We start from the raw sequence: 20,939 nt of genomic DNA on the forward strand, positions 1-20,939 counted from the left end.
TACAGAAAGCTCTTATTGTTCGCTGCTCGCGATGCCCTGCAAAATCGTACCTGCAGTGATTCCCATTGAAATTTGTTTCACTTCACCTCCTGACCTTTAGAGTGCAGTTATATGTAGAGAATCAGTCTGAGGAAGCTTAGACCAACCTCTGCTATAACTCCAACTGCTGAGAGAATGACACTCAGCAGGCGCTGTGTCAGTCTCATGTCACATCTTCAGAGAGCAGCCTGCACAAAGATGAAGTCACTTTGACTGCTAGCCCGCTCACTCCAGTACGGTGTATGATGTTATGACTTCCAGATGTTTCTCCGAGTCTTCTCTTCCACGACTCACTCCACATCCGCCGGTAGCAACAGCCCCAGCGACAATACCAGACGAGAAATGTCCTCCTGAGTCACTTGCCAGAAGATGTCCTGCCCAGTTGCCGAGTACTGACAATGCCTCACTCAAGGGCACCAGCAAGTTGTGCCCCAGGTTGAGAGAACCCTGTAATGACTCCTACAATGACTGGTTCACCGCTCTAGAGGAGACTGGACCCTGTTACATCACAGCTCAGCCACAACGATGGCTTCTGTGTTGCAGTATCTGTCCAAACACAGGAAGGCATGCAGTGATGCCATCGACGATCACTGCCTTAGACCACGATGTTCAGCACACCACCTTTTGTATTATTCCCTCTCTGTAGGAAGTTTTTTTCATGTCCAAATATGTATATTTTTATTTTTGTGTTCTGTGCCTGTTCCTGCAAGAGAGAGACCAAGTTTTTTGAGTCAGTCATGGTCGAGGACGACCATGTGGTAGGTGGCCGAGCGAAATGTAGACTGTAAGCCGACATGCCTAGTTCCCATAGCTTCCCCCTGAGGGCAGGCCATGCCACCTGGAACGGCATCACCCTGCCTCACTCTTTCACTTCACGCCAACTCAGATCTACTCCTCTCTCCCTCGCATGGGCATGGCCCTCCCGGGCCATGAGCACTTAACACATTGCCTGTGTACCCACCATCTTCACAAATGAAGTAAGAAGCCTCCGAAGCCTTATCATTACTCCCCGCTACCAATAATGATGCAAAAAACCCGTATACAGTGTCAGTACCCTGGTAATGGACCAGGTGTTTCAGTACGTTGGTGATGGACCAGGTACTTCAGTACCCTGGTGATGGACCAGGTGTTTCAGTACCTTGGTGATGGACCAGGTGCTTCAGTACCCTGGTGATGAACCAAGTGCTTCAGCTCCTTCAGTACCCTGGTGGGAGAATTGGACCTGCTTCGCATAGGCCAGTAGGCCTGTTGCAGTGTTCCTTCTTACGTTCAATTCCTTTGGTACCCTGGTGATGGACCAGGCACTACAGTACCCTGGTGATGAACCAAGTGCTTCAGCTCCTTCGGTACCCTGGTGATGAACGAGGTGCTCCAGTACCCTGGTGATGGACCAGGTGCTTCAGTACCCTGGTGATGGACCGAGTGCTTCAGCTCCTTCGGTACCCTGGTGATGAATGAGGTGCTCCAGTACCCTGGTGATGGACCAGGTGCTTCAGTACCCTGGTGATGGACCAGGTGCTTCAGTACCCTGGTGATGGACCGAGTGCTTCAGCTCCTTCGGTACCCTGGTGATGAATGAGGTGCTCCAGTACCCTGGTGATGGACCAGGTGCTTCAGTACCCTGGTGATGGACCAGGTACTTCAGTACCCTGGTGATGGACCGAGTGCTTCAGCTCCTTCGGTACCCTGGCGATGAACGAGGTGCTCCAGTACCCTGGTTATGGACCAGGTGCTTCAGTACCCTGGTGATGGACCAGGTGCTCCAGTACCCTGGTGATTGACCAGGTGCTCCAGTACCCTGGTGATGGACCAGGTGCTTCGGTACTCTAATAGTGTCCTGGTTATCAAAGCTTATTTTATGGGTGGAGTTAAGGTGGGTTGGGCAGGTGTTTTTGATGGGGGGTTTGATTTTGGATTTGAGGGGGATCTGCCTAGTGTGGGCCAGTTGGCCAGTGTTCCTCCTTTCGTGTGTTCTTGTGAGTGAGAGAGGTTGGATTTAAACGAGACTTACACATTAGTTAAAGGGTTGTCAAGGCTTGTTGCTTGAGTGACACAGTGTAGGCGATGGACAAATATTTTTGTTTGTGGGTTTAGATTTGATAAGAACCCGCCCAGTATGGGCCAGTATGCCTGCTGCAGTGTCCTTCCTCTCTTATGTTGTTAATTGTAATCATAAGAAAATAATAAAGGACAAACAGTGCAGCAGGCCTACAGCTCATAATAGGCAAACCCACGAAACGCTATTCACCCAACCTATTATCAGCGTTACCCAGTGAAGAACCTTTGATAAACCTATTAACACATTTGCAAGTCTCACTCATATTCCAGCCCTCTCACTTATGTATTTATCAAACCTATATTTGAAGCTACCCAAGGTTTTAGCTTCAATCACCCAACTACCTGGAGTATACCTGGAGAGGGTTTCGAGGGTCAACACCCCCGCTGCCCGGTCTGAGACCAGAATGAACATTAAAATGGTATAAAATACCGACAGATTGTTAGGTAAGACACATATGCAACAGTTAGGTATCTTTATTTCGAAACGTTTCGCCTACACAGTAGGCTTCTTCAGTCGAGTACAGAAAAGTTGATAGAAGCAGAAGATACTTGAAGACGATGTAATCAGTCCATCACCCTTAAAGTTTTGAGGTGGTCAGTCCCTCAGTCTGGAGAAGAGCATTGTTCCGTTGTCTGAAACAATATGAAGTTGAAGTGACAGGATGGAGCCTTTATATAGTGCCAGGAGGTGAGACGTAGGTTGCTTTGGGAGGGCAGGTCCCTCTCAAACCCAGCCGTTCTCACTAGTAGAGGTCGAAGTTGATGGTCTGTACCAAGATACCCTTGTGTTGCAGTGTCTGACAGAATGAACATTAAAATGGTATAAAATACCGACAGATTGTTAGGTAAGACACATATGCAACAGTTAGGTATCTTTATTTCGAAACGTTTCGCCTACACAGTAGGCTTCTTCAGTCGAGTACAGAAAAGTTGATAGAAGCAGAAGATACTTGAAGACGATGTAATTAGTCCATCACCCTTAAAGTTTTGAGATAAGATACCTAACTGTTGCATATGTGTCTTACCTAACAACGGTCTGAGACCAGGCCTCGTGGTGGACCAGGGTCTGATCAACCAGGCTGTTACTCCTGACTGAACGAACGAACCATAGCTGTCTGTCCAGTGCCTTCTTGAAGACAGACATAGGTCTATTGGTAATCCCCCTTATGTATGCTAGGAAGCAGTTGAACAGTCTTGGGCCCCTAACACTTACTGTGTTGTCTCTTAATGTACTCTTGGCGGCCCTGTTTTTCATTGGGGGAATGTTGCATTTCCTGCCGAGTCTTTTGCTCTTGTAGAAAGTGATTTCCGTGTGTAGGTTTAGTACTAATCCCTCTAGGATTTTGCAAGTGTATCTTTCTCGCCTGCATTATAAGGAATACAGTTCAAGGGATTTCAACCATTCCCAAGAATTTATTGTACTTATGTGTACCGTGAAAGTTCTTTGTACACTCTCCAGGTTAGCAGTTTTGCCTACCTTGAAGGGGGCCGTTAGTGTACAGAAGTATTCCAGCCTAGAAAGAACAAGCGATTTGAAGATAATCATCATGGGCTTGGTGTCCCTAGTTTTGAAGGTTCTCATTATCCATCCTGTCATTTTTCTAGCAGATGAGGTAGATACATTGTTGTGGTTTTTGAAGGTGAGATCCTCTGACATTAATACTCCCAGCCCATCACATTAATTTTTCGCTCTATTTTGTGGTCAGAATTTGTTTTATAAAGTTTTAATTTCCTCAAGTCTTCCATATCTTAGTAGTTGAAATTTCTCTTCATTGAACTTCATGTTGTTTTCTGCCGCCCATTTAAAGATTTGGTTGATGTCCGCCTGGAGACTTGCAGTGTCTGCAATGGAGAACATTGTCACGGCATTTCGGGTGTCATCTGCGAAGGAAGACACGGAGCTGTGGCTGACATCTTTGTCTATGTCAGATATGAGGATGAGGAACAGGATGTGAGAAAGTACTGTGCCTTTTGGAACAGAATTTTTCACTGTAGCTGCCTCAGACTTTATTCTGTTTGCTATTACTTTTCACGTTCTGCTTGTTAGGAGGATATAGATCCATCTACCAACTCTTCTTGTTATTCCTTTTTTAACACATTACACCATGGTGGCACTCACCAAAGGCTTTTTGCAAAGTCTGTGTATAATACATCTGCATTTTGTTTATACTTTGTAGCATCCAGGACCTTGTCATAGTGGTCTAGTATGGGGAAAAAGCAGGAGCGACCCGCGTTGCTCTGGATTGTGTACTTGATGATATGGGATGTTAATCCTGTCGGTCTGTAGTTCTTTGCAATTGCTTTACTGTCACCTTTGTAGAGTGGGGCTATGTCTGTTGTTTTTAGTGACTGTTGGTAGACTGTTCTACTTATCGACTGATCTATTTCAATACTTAATTTTGTTGTTGTTAATGTATAAAAATACATAAAAATCTTATAGGGATTATTTTCTTTTTACATATATTTCAGGCACTACTCTGTACCAAAAATTCCACATATAAAAGACATTGAAAAATTCCAAGGGCGCCAGAGTCACAGCCATGATTACCGAGAACCATCTTCCTACGAAGGATGTACAGTAGTGGTGCTAGGGGCGGGATCATCTGGGTTGGATATTGCTCATGAGTTATCTTCAACAGCAAAAGAGGTAAGCAAATGAAAAGCAGAATAGCAATTTAACAGTTAATTGTGTGCATTCTTGTCCACACACAGCTTGTGTGTTTATTTATCACATGTCATTCATCTGCGATATATTAGTGAATCCACAGTCTTGAAATGACCCTGTAATGTATTTATTACGTTACTTAATATTACCTGGCGCCTGGGGGTAACAGCCTTGTCTGGGGGCGTTTAAAATATTAAACAAAATACACCAACCCAGAGCCAAGCCTCTTTCTTCACAAAAACTAGATGGTCAATACTTATATTAACTATCAGGAAGGGCACAAAAACTAACATATAAAAATATAATATATTAATAGTAAGTAACCTTAATTATTCAACACACAACCTATCCTCTATATATTAAGAGTAGGGCTCCATGACACCGCCCTTCTGCTGGCCTCTTAGCTTGCAGATCAAAACATTTCACGTGTACTTTCCAAAACATTAAACATGCCACTCCACATACTAGGGCCTTACAGGTAATATCAGGGGAGTAAATACAAAATTATTAAAACAATCTTTGGCATAAATTTTCCCAAAACACTACCCCCTCCCCCGACTCAAACACCAAATATCTGATCCACCATGAGGCCTGGTCACAGACCGGGCTTCGGGGGCGTTGACCCCCGTAACTCTCTCCAGGTAAACTCCAGGTAAATACCCTCTCTCTTGGACCACTGGTCTCATCTAGCTGCAACCAGCGTAATACCCTCTCCCCTGGACCACCTGTCTCACTCAACTAGCTGCAACCAGCGTAATACCCTCTCCCTTGGACCACCTGTCTCACTCAGTTAGCTACAATCAGCGTAATACCCTCTCCCCTGGACCACCTGTCTCATTCAACTGGCTGCAACCAGCGTAATACCCTCTCCCTTGGACCACCGGTCTAACTCAGCTAGCTGCAACCAACGTAATACCCTCTCCCGTGGACCACCTGTCTCACTCAGCTAGCTGCAACCAACGTAATACCCTCTCCCCTGGACCACTGGTCTCACTTAGCTAGCTGCAACCAGCGTAATTCCCTCTCCCGTGGACCACCTGTCTCACTCATATAGCTGCAACCAACGTAAAACCCTCTCCCGTGGACCACCTGTCTCACTCATCTAGCTGCAACCAGCGTAATTCCCTCTCCCGTGGACCACCTGTCTCCCTCATCTAGCTGCAACCAGCGTAATACCCTCTCCCGTGGACCACCTCTCTCACTCATCTAGCTGCAACCAGCGTAATACCCTCTCCCGTGGACCACCTGTCTCACTCAGCTAGCTGCAACCAACGTAATACCCTCTCCCCTGGACCACCTGTCTCCCTCATCTAGCTGCAACCAGCGTAATACCCTCTCCCGTGGACCACCTGTCTCACTCATCTAGCTGCAACCAGCGTAATACCCTCTCCCGTGGACCACCTGTCTCCCTCATCTAGCTGCAACCAGCGTAATACCCTCTCCCGTGGACCACCTGTCTCCCTCAGCTAGCTGCAACCAGCGTAATACCCTCTCCCGTGGACCACCTGTCTCATTCATCTAGCTGCAACCAGCGTAATACCCTCTCCCGTGGACCACCTGTCTCCCTCAGCTAGCTGCAACCAGCGTAATACCCTCTCCCGTGGACCACCTGTCTCCCTCAGCTAGCTGCAACCAGCGTAATTCCCTCTCCCGTGGACCACCTGTCTCCCTCATCTAGCTGCAACCAGCGTAATTCCCTCTCCCGTGGACCACCGGTCTCACTCATCTAGCTGCAACCAGCGTAATTCCCTCTCCCGTGGACCACCTGTCTCACTCATCTAGCTGCAACCAGCGTAATTCCCTCTCCCGTGGACCACCTGTCTCCCTCATCTAGCTACAACCAACGTAATACCCTCTCCCCTGGACCACCGGTCTCACTCATCTAGCTGCAACCAGCGTAATACCGTCTCCTCTGGACCACCGGTCTCACTCATCTAGCTGCAACCAGCGTAATTCCCTCTCCCGTGGACCACCGGTCTCACTCATCTAGCTGCAACCAACGTAATACCCTCTCCTCTGGACCACCGGTCTCACTCATCTAGCTGCAACCAGCGTAATTCCCTCTCCCCTGGACCACCGGTCTCACTCATCTAGCTGCAACCAGCGTAATTCCCTCTCCTCTGGACCACCGGTCTCACTCATCTAGCTGCAACCAGCGTAATACCCTCTCCCGTGGACCACCGGTCTCACTCAGCTAGCTCCAAACAGCATAATACCCTCTCTCTTGGACCAACAGTCTCACTGAGCTAGCTACAACCAACGTAATACCCTCTCCCCTGGACCACCGGTCTCACTCATCTAGCTGCAACCAGCGTAATTCCCTCTCCCGTGTCATCGATGGCACTGCAGGGAGTGCCGGGCTCACAGGAGCTTCCACTACAGGGACAGCATTGTGGAGTTCGACCGCGAGGCAACTGTCAGGTGTGCCACAGGCAGTGTGTACTCAGTTCCTCAAGCTTCAACATCCGTGCACACGAGGGCCTGGGATCTTCAATCAACTTGGCGTCCACCAGGACGCTGACATGTCCCTAGGGGAGCTCTCCATCGGCCTGCTAACGGAGTCACTGGCTTCTTGGACCTCTTGGGGAGGGTCGATGGTGCTCGTGCAAGCAGCAGATCCCGGGGCAACTTGCTGCTGTTTGCAATGGCTGTCTACCGAGGAGAGACAGGCACCTAGCAACATCTGTTGTTGGGGCAATGGATGAATTCCCTGTTATGTTTGTTAACTGCTCATTACTCTGTAATTTGTCTATGATTGTAATCATGTGATAACGTGTTTATCATTCATTACCTTTGAAACTTGTCATGATTTTGACAAGCTCTACCTGGAGCTTATTACCTTTGTAAATTCTCATGATTAATGTGTTTATGATTCATTACCTTTGCAATTATTCATGAGTGTGACCAGCTCTACCTGGAGCTCATTACCTTTGTAACTTGGTCATGATTATGACCAGATCTAGTTCATTACCTTTGTAACTTGCTCAGCTATCAAAACTTTGGAGTCCAGTCCCTGGACCAATTATGTACCTCTGTAATCTTTTGACTACCGCCCACAGGATGGGTATGGGGTGCATAATAAACATATTAAACTAACTAAACGTGGACCACCGGTCTCACTCATCTAGCTGCAACCATCGTAATACCCTCTCCTCTGGACCACTGGTCTCACCCAGCTAGCTGCAACTAGCGTAATACCCTCTCCCCTGGACCACCGGTCTCACTCAGCTAGCTCCAACCAACGTAATACCCTCTCCCGTGGACCACTGGTCTCACTCAACTAGCTGCAACGAGCGTAATACCCTCTCCGCTGGACCACCTGTCTCACTCAACTGGCTGCAACCAGAGTTCTTGCTAATTGACCAGTTTTACATATTCGGCACGACATATATATATATATATATATATATATATATATATATATATATATATATATATATATATATGTATATATATATGTATATATATATATGTATATGCAAAACAACCACTCTGAAAGAATAGAGAAATTCCAAGCGCTTTCGTGACTACTCACATTATCAAGGAACTATGAAAGTGAAGCATCCAAGGAAGCTATATAAGGGGTCCGGCCAGCACCTCACTATCAGATCCCACAACGGTTAAACACGTGATGCGCGGCGAGCCAACTTGGATAGGTCCTTTGCACAACTCACCCCCAAGCTATTCTACCCAAGAAAATTTAAAAATTATTTGTCCAGTGTATTATTAAATTCTTCCCAAATTCTATTAATTATAAATGGATCTAATTTATATAAACCAAAGGAAATATTCATATTATTGTCAAAACTGCTTTTTATGAAACAAGATTCAATTATATTCCTGTCGACCATGGACTTGCTTGATACTACTTTCTCAACTTTTTGAAAATCAATTGGATGGTTAAAATCTCTTACATGAATAAATAGAGCATTGGAATCTTGTCCAGTTCTAATGCTATATTTATGTTGTTTTAATCTTAGTTCGAGATTTTTACCAGTTTGACCGTAATAAACTTTATCGCAAATTTTACAAGGAATCTTATAGACACATCCATCAGCGTTTTGGGGGGAATTCTTTATCAAAAGTTTTTTTACTGTATCAAGATTTTTGAATACAACTTTAATATTAAAAGTCTTAAGAAGAGAAGGCATATCAACCAAGTTTTCATGGTAAGGGAGAACCAACATATTTTTAGTTGAATAAGGCTGGTTGTCCCAGGAATATAATTGAATCTTGTTTCATAAAAAGCAGTTTTGACAATAATATGAATATTTCCTTTGGTTTATATAAATTAGATCCATTTATAATTAATAGAATTTGGGAAGAATTTAATAATGCACTGGACAAATAATTTTTAAATTTTCTTGGGTAGAATAGCTTGGGGGTGAGTTGTGCAAAGGACCTATCCAAGTTGGCTCGCCGCGCATCACGTGTTTAACCGTTGTAGGATCTGATAGTGAGGTGCTGGCCGGACCCCTTATATAGCTTCCTTGGATGCTTCACTTTCATAGTTCCTTGATAATGTGAGTAGTCACGAAAGCGCTTGGAATTTCTCTATTCTTTCAGAGTGGTTGTTTTGCATATTTTGAAATCACCTGTTCACTGTGATCTTATTGCATATATATATATATATATATATATATATATATATATATATATATATATATATATATATATATATATATATATATATATATATATATATATATACTGTAGTTTGGTATATATGGATTTTATGCATTATAGTTTCAATCCCTTACAACAATCTTTCCTCCTGGTACACTTGAACAGTTCTCCTGGTATATAAGTATTTTGTTTTATATGATAGTATAAATACTTTTCTTTGATCTGTAGAGTCTTCAGTAGTTATGTATTTTATGTATTGAAAAATGAATACACTGTGTGAAAATTTGTCTGGACTGCCTCCATGTGAGTTACCTACCCTAGCCCTTTCAGGGTCCATCCCGTAGATCTACGGCTTCACGTTCAGTGTCCAAACCGTTGATCTAAGCAAAAATTTTAGCACCATCAAATTTAGCGCAAAAAACGCTCATAGTCTTACATGTGAGAGAACGGGTCTGCGTGGTGGGTGTGCACCATAAACAAAAAATCTAGATACCCGCATTGCATTGTGGGAACGCCGGATCAGTTACCCTTGTTCACGACTTGACTTAAGAAATCGTAATGACACGATTGCAAATAAACCATACCCCCGGCCGGGGGTATGGCAAGGCAGCTCTCACTCCAAGGAAAATTGGGACTCTCCCCTTCCTATCTGATAGTTCTGACACTGATGGAAGTGGAAATGAAGACGAATTCTTTGGCTTTGATCAGTTAGTGACCGAAAGGAATTACCAGGATATCGATAATAGTGCAGAAAACCCTGACGATCCTCAACCTTCTACCTCTGGTGTGGGCACTTCTCAGTCACGCTCAGTTGTACCTCAACGCAAGAGAAAACTATTATTTTCGTGTGGCCAGGCCTCTGACTTCAGTAATGATGATGATAGTGACGTGGATTGTGATTTTATTGCTCTTGACGATCATTCGAGTAGTGATAGTGAGGAAACATATTTACCAGTGAAGCGTCGGTATGTACGCCGCCGCATGTGTTCGGTTAGTGTACCCTATGCCGTGCCCATGGGACGGAGTACATCCCGGAGTACATCCCGTGGCCCTACACCAGGAATAGACAGTGAAAGTGAGGATGATGTGGCTACACTTGGCATGGATAGACCACAGGCATCAGTAGATGGTGGTAGTGGTGATGGCAGTGCCACGGCCATGCGTGACTTACCAGCCCAGGCTGAGACCCACGCTGCTGACTCCGCAGTTCAAGGACAAAGCGGAGCGTCAGCCACCAGCCCACCACAACCACAACTACCCGGACAACCAGCCTATGATGTCCAGTACCCACCAGCAAACCGTATCTGGGATTGGCAGCAAAATCCCAATTTTGTTCCCAAGCCCCACTACTTTGATGACTCTCAAAATGGAATTCTACCTACTTGTCCCCTTGGAACCACGGCCAATGAACTTGATTTTTTTGAAATATTCTTTGACCAGCCCTTGATGGAAATTATTGTCAGGGAAAGTAACAAGTATTTTGAGTATACCATGGCAAATACGATGATATCTGGAGTTTACCTGGAGAGAGTTCCGGGGGTCAACGCCCCCGCGGCTCGGTCTGTGACCAGGCCTCCTGGTGGATCAGAGCCTGATCAACCAGGCTGTTACTGCTGGCTGCACGCAAACCAACGTACGAGCCACAGCCTGGCTGGTCAGGAACCGACTTTAGGTGCTTGTCCAGTGCCAGCTTGAAGACTGCCAGGGGTCTGTTGGTAATCCCCCTTATGTATGCTGGGAGGCAGTTGAACAGTCTCGGGCCCCTGACACTTATTGCATGGTCTCTTAACGTGCTAGTGACACCCCTGCTTTTCATTGGGGGGATGTTGCATCGTCTGCCAAGTCTTTTGCTTTCGTAGTGAGTGATTTTCGTGTGCAAGCTCGGTACTAGTCCCTCTAGGATTTTCCAGGTGTATATAATCATGTATCTCTCCCTCCTGCGTTCCAGGGAATACAGGTTCAGGAATCTCAAGCGTTCCCAGTAATTGAGGTGTTTTATCTCCGTTATGCACGCCGTGAAGGTTCTCTGTACATTTTCTAGGTCAGCAATTTCACCTGCCCTGAAAGGTGCTGCTAGTGTGCAGCAATATTCAAGCCTAGATAGAACAAGTGACCTGAAGAGTGTCATCATGGGCTTGCCCTCCCTAGTTTTGAAGGTCCTCATTATCCATCCTGTCATTTTTCTAGCAGATGCGATTGATACAATGTTATGGTCCTTGAAGGTGAGATCCTCCGAAATGATCACTCCCAGGTCTTTGACGTTGGTGTTTCGCTCTATTTTGTGGTCAGAATTTGTTTTGTACTCTGATGAAGATTTAATTTCCACGTGTTTACCATATCTGAGTAATTGAAATTTCTCATCGTTGAACTTTATATTGTTTTCTGCAGCCCACCGAAAGATTTCGTTGATGTCCGCCTGGAGCCTTGCAGTGTCTGCAATGGAAGACACTGTCATGCAGATTCGGGTGTCATCTGCAAAGGAAGACACTGTGCTCTGGCTGACATCCTTGTCTATGTCAGATATGAGGATGAGGAACAAGATGGGAGCGAGTACTGTGCCTTGTGGAACAGAGCTTTTCACCGTAGCTGCCTCGGACTTTACTCTGTTGACGACTACTCTCTGTGTTCTGTTAGTGAGGAAATTATAGATCCATCGACCGACTTTTCCTGTTATTCCTTTAGCACGCATTTTGTGCGCTATTACGCCATGGTCACACTTGTCGAAGGCTTTTGCAAAGTCTGTATATATTACATCTGCATTCTTTTTGTCTTCTAGTGCATTTAGGACCTTGTCGTAGTGATCCAATAGTTGAGACAGACAGGAGCGACCTGTTCTAAACCCATGTTGCCCTGGGTTGTGTAATTGATGGGTTTCTAGATGGGTGGTGATCTTACTTCTTAGGACCCTTTCAAAGATTTTTGTGATATGGGATGTTAGTGCTATCGGTCTGTAGTTCTTTGCTATTGCTTTACTGCCCCCTTTGTGGAGTGGGGCTATGTCTGTTGTTTTTAGTAACTGTGGGACGACCCCCGTGTCCATGCTCCCTCTCCATAGGATGGTAAAACCTCGTGATAGGGGCTTCTTGCAGTTCTTGATGAACACGGAGTTCCATGAGTCTGACCCTGGGGCAGAGTGCATGGGCATGTCATTTATCGCCTGTTCGAAGTCATTTGGAGTCAGGATAACATCAGATAGGCTTGTGTTAACCAAATTCTGTGGCTCTCTCATAAAAAATTCATTTTGATCTTCGACTCTCAGACTGGTTAGTGGCTTGCTAAAAACTGAGTCATATTGGAACTTGAGTAGCTCACTCATTTCCTTGCTGTCATCTGTGTAGGACCCATCTTGTTTAAGTAGGGGCCCAATACTGGACGTTGTTTTCGACTTTGATTTGGCATAGAAGAAGAAATACTTTGGGTTTCTTTCGATTTCATTTATGGCTTTTAATTCTTCCCGCGATTCCTGACTCCTATAAGATTCCTTTAGCTTAAGTTCGATGCTTGCTATTTCTCTGACCAGTGTCTCCCTACGCATTTCAGATATATTGACCTCTTTTAGCCGCTCTGTTATTCTTTTCCGTCGCCTGTAAAGGGAGCGCCTGTCTCTTTCTATTTTACATCTACTCCTCCTTTTTCTTAGAGGAATAAGTCTTGTGCATACATCGAGTGCCACCGAGTTAATCTGTTCTAGGCATAAGTTGGTGTCTGTGTTGCTTAGTATATCTTCCCAGCTTATATCGGTTAGGACTTGGTTTACTTGGTCTCACTTTATGTTTTTATTATTGAAGTTGAATTTGGTGAATGCTCCCTCGTGACTAATCTCATTATGTCGGTCTGGGGCTCCGCGCATACATGTCTGAACCTCAATTATGTTGTGGTCTGAGTACATTGTTTTTGATATGGTGACATTTCTTATCAGATCATCATTGTTAGTGAAGATGAGGTCTAGTGTATTCTCCAGTCTAGTAGGCTCTATTATTTGCTGGTTTAAATTGAATTTTGTGCAGAGATTTAAAAGCTCGTGTGAGTGTGAGTTTTCATCAGAGATGCCTCCTGGTGTTATTACTGCAACAATATTATTTGTTATATTCCTCCATTTTATGTGCCTTAAGTTGAAATCCCCCAGGAGCAAGATGTTGGGTGCAGGAGCTGTAAGATTTTCCAGACAGTGGTCAATTTTTAACAGCTGTTCCTGGAATTGCTGGGATGTTGCATCCGGAGGCTTGTAGACTACCACAATGACTAGGTTTTGGTTCTCGATCTTTACTGCTAAAACTTCCACTACATCATTTGAGGCATTTAGCAGTTCTGTGCAAACAAGTGACTCTGCAATGTACAGGCCAACCCCCCCCCCTTTTGCCTGTTCACTCTATCGCATCTGTATAGGTTGTAACCTGGGATCCATATTTCGTTGTCCAAGTGATCCTTTGTGTGGGTCTCAGTGAAAGCCGCGAACATTGCCTTTGCCTCTGCAAGCAGTCCGCGGATGAAAGGTATTTTGTTGTTTGTTGCTGGCTTTAGACCCTGTATATTTGCAAAGAAGAATGTCATCGGACTGGTGGTATTGTTGGTACTGGGAGGGAGGGATTTTTTTTCCGGCATTAGTATCTGTATCTGTTGGTTTGGAGTGGAGGCCATCGACTGTGGTTCCACTCCAGGAATGACTGGATTTGGTGTACGATTTCTGCCATTTCCTGCCAGTTTTTTTTCCTTCCTGACACTAAAAAACCTCTCCCTCTTGAGTGGCTGTGGCTACCCAGGTTTTCCCATGGCCTTGATGTTATGTATCTTTTTGTCCCCTTTAGATGGTGTGCCTGGTAATTTAAGGTATAGCACAGTCAAGACTACACCGGTGGAAAGAGACGACTGCTGCAGAAATGTATTTGCTTTTTGCAACAATAATGCTTATGCCTCATGTCTATAAGCATAATATAAAAGCATACTGGTCCACAGATCGGCTAATTTCTACCCCGGTCTTCAGTAAAATCATCCCAGTGGACAGGTTTATCTTACTGTTACGTATGTTGCACTTCTCTGACAAAACCAGGCCTGACAGAAGTGACAGATTATACAAGATTAGAAATGTTTTTATGTTTCTCAAACAAAAGTTCAGCATGTACTTTTATCCATTCAAGAATCTTGTAATTGACGAGTCTTTGATTTTGTTCAAAGGTAGGCTGTCATTCAAGCAGTATATACCGAGCAAGATGTTATTGGGTATCTCAAGTGACGCAGTGAGAAGCATGATGGCATCTTATCTTGGTAAGGGGCATACATTATATACCGATAACTGGTACACAAGCCCTTTACTCAGTGATTTCTTGCGAGTGAAAAAGACAGATGTGTGTGGCACAGTGCGTTCTAATCGTAAACTTATGCCTAGGCTCAACGCAGGTGCTCGTGGTGATGACGTGCAGGTGTTTACTGCCAATGACATCATGGCATGACAAACGAGATGTCACATTGTTGACAACCATTCACCTTAACGAAATGCAAAACAGTGGCAAAGTTGATCGAGTGACTAATGAACGTATTCGAAAACCAGTGACAGTGATTGATTATACACAAAACATGCACTTGGTTGACAAATGTGACATGCAGATTGGCTTTGTTGATTGTGTTCGTAAAAGTTACAAGTGGTACATGAAACTTTTCTTCCATCTCATGGACATTTCAATGCTCAATGCATATAATATGTACCAAATGAAGACTGGCAACAGACCACCGTATGGTGAATTTTGTTTGTCTGTTGTCAGACAACTCATAATGAAGTACCAGGTAACAACACCTACTATACAACAAGGTCCTCGAACTCCTCAGGATATACCCAAGCGTTTGAGGAGGGAAGGTGATCATTTCATAATACAGCTTCCTGCAACTAAGAAGAAATTTGCTCAGAAGAGATGCATCGTCTGTGCACAAACAAAACGACGGCAACAAAGACGCAAAGACACTTGGTTTATGTGTGAGGAATGTAAGGTGCCTCTGTGCATGGTGCCTTGTTTCAAGGAGTTCCACAAGCTCCAGCAGTTCTAAAACCATGTCCAGTGATTGTAAATATGTAAATATATGATAGAACATTATTATTATACAAGATTTGTGCATGTTTATTGTAATAAACAACAGTGGTAAACAATAATATGATAATAACTTTAGTGCGGTTATTGTGTTCAATACAGTGAGTTTATATATATACATTATATACAGTATTGGTCTCTCAGGCCCCAAATGTTAGTAGGAAAAGAAAAGAAAAAACTAAAGTAATCCGGGTATGTGGAAATCGTCGATGTTGCCGCCACCACGTCATTTTGGGTCAACTTCTCGGCAATGTATCTCGGTAAGTACTGATCAGAATTTTTTTTTGTCTTATTACCTTCGCAAAAATATACTCTTTAATTCTGTAAGAATTTTTTTTTTTTTTTAATTTCTTGGACACTGGAGCACCACTTCAGATTTTGGCCTTGGACCCTGAAGGGGCTAGCAAGCTCTGTTGACACCGAGCCCTGAGGTCGGTACATCAGCCTCACAAGTGGCTTATAGGACAGATTTCCATAAATGACTGATGTTGCAAGAAATCTCGCCTGCATGCACGTATGAAGGACTAACTTACTTGGGGTTGGAGAATATGTCCCGGTCTTCATCCTCCCTAAGCTTTAGTCCCTCTGGATGTACCCTCAGAACCACGTGCAACCGGGAGCCTTAATTCCTGCAATATTCAATCGACATTAGTGACTTGCCTGCACCTCAGAAATTCCTGTTTCCAAGGGGGTGTGAATCCCCTAGGGCCTAGACTAACTATACAAAGAGTGACACTAGCTTCTAGGCTGACAAGAAACGCTGGTACATACCGGTCATGAACTGCTGCCTGCACAAAGGCCCACAGCTCAACTCACTTGCAATTTTCCCCAGAAACTGGCCAGAATCGAGTGAGAAAAGGGAGGTCTCATCTTACTGTATGGGCCTGATGGAGGAGGACATTTACGGTACGTCGAGGTGCCTCCACCAGATTTCCCTAGGTCTAGTATGTGATGACATGTGGGATGCCGCCTGCTGATCACGGCACTTGTTGCTCCGACGGTGTCTAGTCTTAGAAGAAAGGGCACTGCGGTCTCAAACCCATGCCCCAGTATTCAAACTTGGGCTGCCAGTTCTCCCTGGCTAACATAACCTAGTGTTTGCCTACATCATCAGCCTATTACTACCTATGTTAAGGTCTTAGTCCTAATATTAGTCCTAAGGTCAACATTCCTAATATTAGTTCACTAACAGTATAAACTACCTACCTCTTCCTTGAAGGGTAAATCTATCAATTAAGAAGTACCTTCAAACCACCTTTGCCAACCCGGGTGTATGTTTTGGGTGGGTGTAAGGGCCACCCAACCCAGCCATTCCATAAACAGCCTGATGGGATCTTTGTATGACGTATCTGCCCTGTGGAACTTTTAGGACCGAATAAATTTCCACATCCTCCCACCGGCAAAGGTAGGCGCTAAGTCTAAATCAAGTCTGCCTTCAGCGAGCCCCCACGGTGGACCCTGGACACGAGTGCTGTCCGGCCACTCTCGTCGAACAGACTCCGGTCTAACTTCAACCATCCAGTTTCCTCTGCGTGGACCTCTGGGGGTGTAAACTTGTTGGTTCTGGTGGTCTTAGCACCCTTTTCTTTAACTTTAACATCTTTTGTATGTCTAGCTTTGACTGAGCGGCTCCGTACTTTCCCACCCAGTAGCCCACATGCCCTAGTAGCCTTTCCTCCCACTGATACGAGGTTCCCTGGATTTAATGGCAATCTATCTCCCTCTTTACATACCCCGTAAATGTGTTTTCCCAAGGTGGCTGAGTGTTCGTCACTCCCTACCTGGTTCAGCTTCCCTGGCGGTTCACCATGTATACTGGTACTCATTATCACTACTCCCCCAGCTATCATGGGGACACCTTCTTCATTCTCTGGCATGGCAGGGAATTCAGGAGGAATCCACTCGCCTATGATGTATCCTACTTGGGATCTGTATAAACCAATTCCTTCCCTAAGAGTCCATCGTGTAGACCAGAGACTGTTAAAAAAAGTGGCAGCTCATGGCATTGCGGGAAAAGTGCTGTCATGGATCGAGTCATGGCTCACTAATAGGAAGCAGAGAATGCTTAAATTGGGTTAAATCCGAGTGGGGATCTGTAACAAGTGGCATACCACAGGGATCAGTCTTAGGCCCGTCGTTGTTTATAATATATATCAATGACCTTTATGAGGGTATTACTAGTGATATGAGCAAATTCGCCGATGACACAAAGATAGGTAGGATAACTGATTCAAACGTAGATGTTAGGGAACTTCAAGAGGATTTAGACAAACTCTATTCTTGGTCAGAAAGTATCAGATGCAGTTCAATATAGATAAATGCAAGGTTCTGAAGCTCGGGAGTGTCCATAACCCTAGCACATATAAGTTAAATAATGTAGAAGTTAGCTATACAGATTGCGAAAAGGACTTGGGGGTTATGGTGAGCTTCTTTACGTACAAAAAAAAATGAAAGAAATCGAACGAAAAATAAAAAAGTTCATGCGCTAACATTAGTTCACCCCTTAAACCAAGACAGCAATGCCTAAGCGTACGTAATAAGGCAAATAGATTACTGGGGTTTATATCAAGAAGTGTAAGCAACAGAAGTCCAGAGGTCATACTGCAGCTTTATACATCATTAGTAAGGCCTCACCTAGATTATGCAGCTCAGTTCTGGTCTGCATATCACAGAATGGATATAAATTCGTTAGAAAACATTTTGCGCAGAATGACTAAATTAATACATAGCATTAGAAATCTTCCTTATGAAGAAAGAATGAAGTCTCTTAAATTACATTCACTTGTTAGACGAAGAATGAGGGGAGATGATCCAAGTGTATAAGTGGAAGATGGTTATTAATAAAGAGGATATTAATAAGGTATTGAGGATGTCTCTCCGAGAGAGAACCCGCAGTAATGGATTTAAATTAGATAAGTTTAGATTTAGAAAGAACATAGGTAAGTATTGGTTTGGAAATAGGGTAGTTGATGAGTGGAACAGTCTACCTAGTTGGGTTATTGAGGCTAGGACTTTGGGTAGTTTCAAATTTAGGTTGGATAAGTACATGAGTGGGAGAGGTTGGATTTGAGTGGGACTTGCAAATTAGTGAATAGAGTTATCAGAGCTTATTTCTAGGGTAGCATTGAAAATTGGGTTGGGCAGATGTTTTGTTAGTGGGATGGATTGTAAAGGACCTGCCTAGCATGGGCCAACAGGCCTGCTGCAGTGATCCTCCTTTCTTATGTTCTTATGAGAGGTTAACCTTGAACATTAAAATGGTATAAAATACCGACAGGTTGTTAGGTAAGACACATATTCAACAGTTAGGTATCTTTATTTCGAAACGTTTCGCCTACACAGTAGGCTTCTTCAGTCGAGTACAGAAAAGTTGATAGAAGCAGAAGAGACTTGAAGACGATGTAATCAGTCCATCACCCTTAAAGTTTTGAGGTGGTCAGTCCCTCAGTCTGGAGAAGAGCATTGTTCCATAGTCTGAAAGAATATGGAGTTGAAGTGACAGGATGGAGCCTTATATAGCGCCAGGAGGTGAGACGTAAGAGGTAAGAACGCAGATGTTGGGAGGTCAGGTCCCTCTCAAATCCAGCCGTTCTCACTAGCAGAGGTTGTCGAAGTTGATTGCAGGTCTGTACCTTGTGTTGCAGTGTCTGACAGATTGAACATTAAAATGGTATAAAATACCGACAGGTTGTTAAGTAAGACACATATGCAACAGTTAGGTATCTTTATTTCGAAACGTTTTGCCTACACAGTAGGCTTCTTCAGTCGAGTACAGAAAAGTTGATAGAAGCATAAGAGACTTGAAGACGATGTAATCAGTCCATCACCCTTAAAGTTTTGAGGTGGTCAGTCTCTCAGCCTGGAGAAGAGCATTGTTCCATAGTCTGAAAGAATATGGAATTGAAGTGACAGGATGGAGCCTTATATAGCGCCAGGAGGTGAGACGTAGGTCACTAGTAGAGGTAAGAACGCAGATGTTGGGAGGTCAGGTCCCTCTCAAATCCAGCCGTTCTCACTAGTAGAGATTGTCGAAGTTGATTGCAGGTCTGTACCAAGATACCCTCTACTAGTGAGAACGGCTGGATTTGAGAGGGATCTGACCTCCCATCATCTGCGTTCTTACCTCTACTAGTGACCTACGTCTCACCTCCTGGCGCTATATAAGGCTCCATCCTGTCACTTCAACTCCATTAGCAGAGCAGAACAGCACACTTCAGCATCACAGCCCAGCACCACGTGGACAGACACATGGCTTCTGCCGGGAGGAAGAGGTCACGATGTTCCAGGGACACGACGGATGACTCGGATTTAGAAATGGACGACTCGGATTTAGAAATGGACGACTCGGATTTAGAAATGGACGACTCGGATTTAGAAATGGACGACTCGGATTTAGAAATGTGGGGTGCAATCCTAGCGAAGAAGTTGCGAGACCACTCCGTGTCATCAGAGGAAAAGTCTCCAGTTCTGACAAGCCTAACCATGCAGCCAGAGAATACGGAAGGATGGATCAATGTGAACAGTAAGACACGCCGTCCCTCCAAGGAGCAGGTAAACCAGCTCAAATCACCTTCCAGATTCAAGGTAAAGGCTTATGGGGAACACAAAACCCACTATGGCGTGGTTACACACCTGGAAACACGGCACAAACTGAGGTTTAAGATATGGTTCAACCTGAGGGGAGAACCAATACTGACTCCTATCAACAGGGAAATGCATATCACCTTGAAGAAAGTCATGGAGACAGACCGCTCCTTCACCCTGGAGGAACTGGATTCTCGGCAGAAGGTCACCAAGGGTGTAGTGATGCGATACCCGCTGATGATGCCCATCGAGGCAGTAGCAGCTCACCCCAGTGTCGTGTCAGCTCAGCGTCTCAAGGCAAAATCGGCAGGCAATGCACCAACCCGGCAGGTCCTCATTCAGCATGTAGGACCGCTGCCATCCCAGCTGGACCTTGGTTCTTGGGGCAGGTACGATGTCAGGACCTTCACGGCAGAACCAGTTCGCTGTTTCAAGTGCCAGCGTTACGGACACCTGGGTGCACTCTGTCCGAACAGAGTAATCTGCGGTGTCTGCAGCCAGCCCCACCCTACCGAGGAATGCATCACCAAGACGAAGAATGCATTGCCACCCACTCCACGATGCCCGAATTACAGGCAGAAACACCATGCCTGGAACCCTCGATGCCCTGATTGTTACTACTGTTCTTACTGCTGAACAGCGGTTTAGTGCCGATGAAGGTAGCGTAGGTAGCACTGATACGGCCGTGGACTAGTTTGGCTTTAATTGGGTAGGAGTGAGTACACAACGGGCAGTGTGAGGGAGTGACCGCAAGCCAGTCCGTGGAGGGGGAGCACTTGTGTCTATCAAGAGGGTCGGCCTAGGAGTGAGAGCCGGTGGGCTCAGCCTCCCACTGACGTGGGTGAGCCTACAGAGGGCAGCACCTAAAATGCCGCGAAATATGAACTAAA

At 44.9% G+C, this 20,939-nt stretch overlaps 1 protein-coding gene across 1 annotated transcript in view; it reads left to right on the forward strand.

Moving 5' to 3' along the window:
* LOC138851311 (senecionine N-oxygenase-like) overlaps nt 1-20,939 on the forward strand; it is a 170,679-nt gene that overhangs the window by 130,078 nt on the left and 19,662 nt on the right. Inside the window, exon 5 of the mRNA XM_070080312.1 lies at nt 4,567-4,744. Coding sequence (XP_069936413.1) covers nt 4,567-4,744 — 178 coding nt within the window. The remainder of the gene's footprint in view (nt 1-4,566; nt 4,745-20,939) is intronic.

This window comes from Cherax quadricarinatus, unplaced genomic scaffold, assembly GCF_038502225.1.
Source record: "Cherax quadricarinatus isolate ZL_2023a unplaced genomic scaffold, ASM3850222v1 Contig312, whole genome shotgun sequence".
In the NCBI taxonomy this organism is placed as follows: domain Eukaryota; kingdom Metazoa; phylum Arthropoda; class Malacostraca; order Decapoda; family Parastacidae; genus Cherax; species Cherax quadricarinatus.